This window comes from Microtus ochrogaster, linkage group LG3 (genome assembly GCF_000317375.1).
Source record: "Microtus ochrogaster isolate Prairie Vole_2 linkage group LG3, MicOch1.0, whole genome shotgun sequence".
Lineage (NCBI taxonomy): Eukaryota > Metazoa > Chordata > Mammalia > Rodentia > Cricetidae > Microtus > Microtus ochrogaster.
Genome location: NC_022029.1, coordinates 35,884,068 through 35,888,735, shown reverse-complemented (window position 1 = coordinate 35,888,735; position 4,668 = coordinate 35,884,068). Strand labels below are relative to the sequence as shown.

The 4,668-nt window shown below is 47.3% G+C and overlaps 1 protein-coding gene across 1 annotated transcript in view; it reads left to right on the top strand.

Moving 5' to 3' along the window:
• Window positions 1-4,668, top strand: part of Arhgef33 (Rho guanine nucleotide exchange factor 33) — a 76,346-nt gene that overhangs the window by 59,500 nt on the left and 12,178 nt on the right. Inside the window, exons 13-15 of the mRNA XM_026785837.1 lie at window positions 1,454-1,602; window positions 2,421-2,585; window positions 4,004-4,667. Coding sequence (XP_026641638.1) covers window positions 1,454-1,602; window positions 2,421-2,585; window positions 4,004-4,667 — 978 coding nt within the window. The remainder of the gene's footprint in view (window positions 1-1,453; window positions 1,603-2,420; window positions 2,586-4,003; window position 4,668) is intronic.

The following is a 4,668-nucleotide window of genomic DNA, read 5'->3' as shown; positions in this document are numbered from 1 at the left end:
GTATGAACAAATTCTTGAGGTAATTTTCCTGTGGAGCCTGTAGCCCTGTAGAGGACACGGAGTTGTGTTCAAGAACCATTTATTAGTAACCCCCATCCTTGTGATACCCATGTGCTCTGGTGTAGGGTTGACCGATCTTAGGGAATTCAGTGAAAACATCTCAGAATTGCTTGTCATTAACCCTCAGCTAGAAGCAGCCCAGACTCAGCATTGAGATTTTTCACCCGGATACGGCTTTTCTCACAATAATTATCTTATGGATTCTTTCAACAGCTCCATGAAACAGGTATTGTCATTATTGTCATTTTTCATAAGGACATAGAGGACCAAAGCAGTCCCAGCACTGTGTTCAAGATAACACACCTAGTAGGCAAAACCCGTGGGCGGAAGCCCAGTCTTGCAAGCACTAGGTAAAGAGGCCTGAGGGCTACTCTCTACTTTCCCTGCAAATCCTTCTTCTATCATTTATTAGATGCATGAGCTAAAGAAGATCACCGAATTCGGTGTCTCAGTTTCCTTACTTAGTATCTATCTAACAGGGCTGTGATAACGAAGATAAAATTGGTTAGCTCCTAGAAATAGGAAGGAGTCAACAAATACATAATAGAACCCTTGAATGTTAGAAGGGCTTTTTTCCATGCTGTGCCACTTTGCAAAATCCCTGAGGCTGGGTATTTTTTTTTAAAGGGAAGAGGTTCATTTTGACTCACAATTCTGGAGGCCCAAAAGCATGGTGGTGGTGATGATGTCTGGTGACCCCCTCACGGTAAACACAGTGGTAGCACAGGTAACAATGACAGGTCACACAGTATGAAAGAAGAAGTAAGGGGGTGGTGTCTAGGCTCACTTTTCTGTAACTATTTTTTTTCCCATAAGAACCTACTCTTTAAAACCAGCGTTAATACCTTCATGAACATGGTCAGCATCCAGTCACATTTACTAGGTCCCACCTCTTAAAGGTCCCACCATCTTTACAAAAAAAATCATTACACTGTAGACTGAGCTTACAGCACCTGGACCTTTGGGAGATAGACCATAGCCAAACCATAACACCAGGCAATGTAATAGGAGGGGCCACTGTCCACCCCACCCACCCCACAAGCTCACCCAATGCCTATCATTCTCAGCGTTGGTCTGACTCCTTTAAGTATTGCTTATGGATAGTAGTTGTTAGAATATCTTTATTACGTCATTTATCTAATTATTGGGTCTTTCTAACTTTTCAAAATGGAATTATATTAGGTCATCTTCAACTCACACAGAACAGACTAACTTATATTCTTTGATGTGATGGACAAAGCAGTAAGCCTGAGCTGTCTGCTGGTTAGACAGATGGACCATGTGTTTGAGTGATTTGATTGGAATGCCCAGTAGCTCAAAGTGACGTGAGGAGGAGATGGAACAATTCTTCCGCCTGATTTTGCAACACCGATTCCTTTTCCCTTCCATCCAGAATGTTCTGAAGTTCACAGAGCAGGAACACCCTGACTATTACCTGCTCCTCGTGTGTGTCCAGCGCCTCCGCGTCTTTATCTCTCATTACACCCTGCTGTTTCAGTGCAATGAAGAATTGCTTATTCAGAAACGGAAAAAGCTCAAAAAGTAAGGTTGTGACGGTGCAGCACCTGACGAAGGTTTCTGAGAAGAGGGTACAGACCAGTCACTTGAGTGTCTGGAACGGGATGAAGGGAGGTGGCAAAAAAAGGTGAAGGGGGGACAGGCTGGCCACAGGAGGGAGACACCTATGGCCTGGTGAAATTAACTTTAGAAGAAAAGCACCTGGGCTCTGTTGTTCCCATTATGTCGCTTCCCTTGACTTTCCAGGTTCAAAATTGCAATTTAAAGGTCTGAATATAGTTTCCTTCATTAATATAATAAACATTCATTGAACCCCTGTTGTGCACTAGGTACTGTTGTGCCCAGTGAATATACCGCATGAAGGAAACAGTCATAGACCTCTGTCACATAGTCTTTAGAGCTCGACAATGAAAAATCAGTTAGGTGCTAATGAGCACTGAGGGTAAAAGTGTTGGGGGTATATGTGTCTGAATAGATTTCACAGTATGCAGAAACAAAGTCAGGCAGCATCTGGGCCTTGGAGAATAGAAGCAACCTACAAACATTTCCTTAAACATCCTGTGTATCTTGAGAACATTATCATTTCTCTGTTTCCAACTAGAAAGACAGCATCTCCTAACCCAGTGCCTTCCTGACAGGTGTGTCTCAGTACCATCCTGCATCCCCAAGCTCTTGTCAACTATTATGTAAGCAACCTGACTTATAGAGGGCTCCAGGGATATAGAACCCATCACAGAAAGCTTCATCTGAGAGGCAAATCTATTTTTCTTAGCATAATCTCTGAGTCCAGAGAGCCAGCCTCACACTGTGCAGTCTGAGATTTAGTATTTCCGCTCTGTCAGGTCGTCCATGGCAAAGCTGTACAAAGGGCTGGCTTCCCAATGTGCCAATGCTGGCCAAGATGCTTCCCCTGCTGCATGCCCGGAGGCTGTTCGTGACAGTGGGATCCACTCAGAAGAGATGCTCCAGCCCTATCCTTCGGCTCCCACTTCTGCCCCTGCTGTCACGTAAGCATCTGTTGCTAAGGAACATCAGCCGTGGTGCCCTTGAGTTGCAGGCAGTTGTAGAGGTTAGCAGCATGGGCCACATTAGTTCTCCAGAGCTCCGCCTTGCCCCATCGTTTCCATATCAACAGCCGAGCAGTTGATCTGATGTTTGGATCCCAGAGAAAGACACTAAGAGGCAGATTTGGAAAGCACTGACAGGCAAAGTAGAGATCCACTTTGTGCATTACTTCAACTCTTGAAGCAGTGTGAAATGTTTACCTTCAGTATAAAAGTAGAGGGGGAAAGGCCTACATTATACCCAGGCCAAACTATGGCCATTATTACACTCTGTGTAGGGAAAATAAAAGTATCAATATCCTAAAATAAGAGTATTGGTGTAAGGTCAGTTCAGCTCACTTTTTTTCATATCTGTAAATGTGAGTCCTAAGTTTCATTGTAAGATTGATGTCTTGCAATCTCTTAAGATATTAGTGTTAGTATTCACATATGTATCCATATACATTTCAGACAAAGAATTAAAATATGTATAAATAGAATAAAAAATTTTAGTCAGCGTACAGTAGTTCGGTTGTATCTGTTTGGTTAAATAAGCAAAACAACAAAAATCCTACTTTTTAAAAACTGTGTAATTTGCTGTGTGCTCCCAGACAACAAAACTCTATAGAAACTGGGCAAATTCAGTTTTACATTGTATTAATATTCTGTGGGTGGCCATTTGAGATGACAGCCAAGACACGTTTTAAAAAAATCTATTATAGAAATGTAAATTTTATACAAATGAGTTTATCCTAAACCAACCAACCAACTAACCAACCAACCAAAACGGCAACAACAAAGTGTTCAGTGCTCTTGAAGAGGTCTCAAATTTAGCCAGGTGGTGGAGGCACAGCCTGGTCTACAGACTGAGTTCTAGGATAGCCAGGGCTACTACTCCCTGTCTCGAGAAAACCAGGACTTTATCCTCTGTATCACCATCCGGAATTCAACAGATTATTTGGGAACACAATTGTTTATGTGTGAATATCTAGAGGCGGTATCAAGTTCGCTTTCCAGTATTCTGTATGTAACTCTGCCACAGCAGAGGGAGAGAAATTGAAAGGGGATGTCTTGGGAGTTGCCTGGTGCCAGGGAGGCTCGGAGTTTCCATCAGGCCAATGATAATGCCAGCCTTTGTCGCTCATGTGATGTCTCAGTGACTTAGCTTGGAAGTTGAGACCGACGATTTTCCTGGCCGCTGTTTCCACTCTTCCTGGAGGATTAGGCATTCTTGAGAGATCTCCCTAGTTATTTTGTGGAGCTTGATAGGTCATCCACGACGGCACTTGGGAGGGGAGGAGAGAAGCTGGCTTGGGGCTGCTCGCTTGGAGAGAGCTCAGCACTGTTTGATCGTCTCTCTTGTACCGTTTCCCCCTTTAAAGACATTTGATGCCCTCGGCGAAGAAAGGCCAACAGCAGCAGAGCCTCATGGAGAGCATGCAGCCTGGGAAGCCGGGGGACTGGGAGATGGAGAGCAGAAAGCACGAGCGGCCCGAGAGCCTGCTGGCCCCGGCGCAGTTCTGCGCGGCCGAGCAGGACGTGAAGGCGCTCGCCGGGCCATTGCAGTCCATCCCGGAGATGGACTTCGAGCCGTCCCCGGCCGAGCCGCTGGGCAATGTGGAGCGCTCGCTGCGCGGCCCGACCGAGCTCCTGCCGGACGCGCGCGGCTTCGTGCCCGCCGGCTACGAGGAGTTCGAGTACGGAGGCGAGATCTTCGCGCTGCCCGCACCCTACGACGAGGAGCCCTTCCAGGCGCCGGCGCTCTTCGACAACTGCTCGCCCGCCTCCTCGGAGTCCAGCCTGGACATCTGCTTCCTGAGGCCCGTCAGCTTCGCCATGGAGGCCGAGCGGCCCGAGCACGCGCTGCAGCCGCTGCCCAAGAGCGCCACGTCACCGGCGAGCAGCAGCAGCGCCTACAAGCTGGAGGCCGCGCAGGCGCAGGCGCACGGCAAGGCCAAGCCACTGAGCCGCTCGCTCAAGGAGTTCCCGCGCACGCCGCCCGCCGAGGGCGTGGCCCCGCGCCTCTACAGCACGCGCAGCAGCAGCG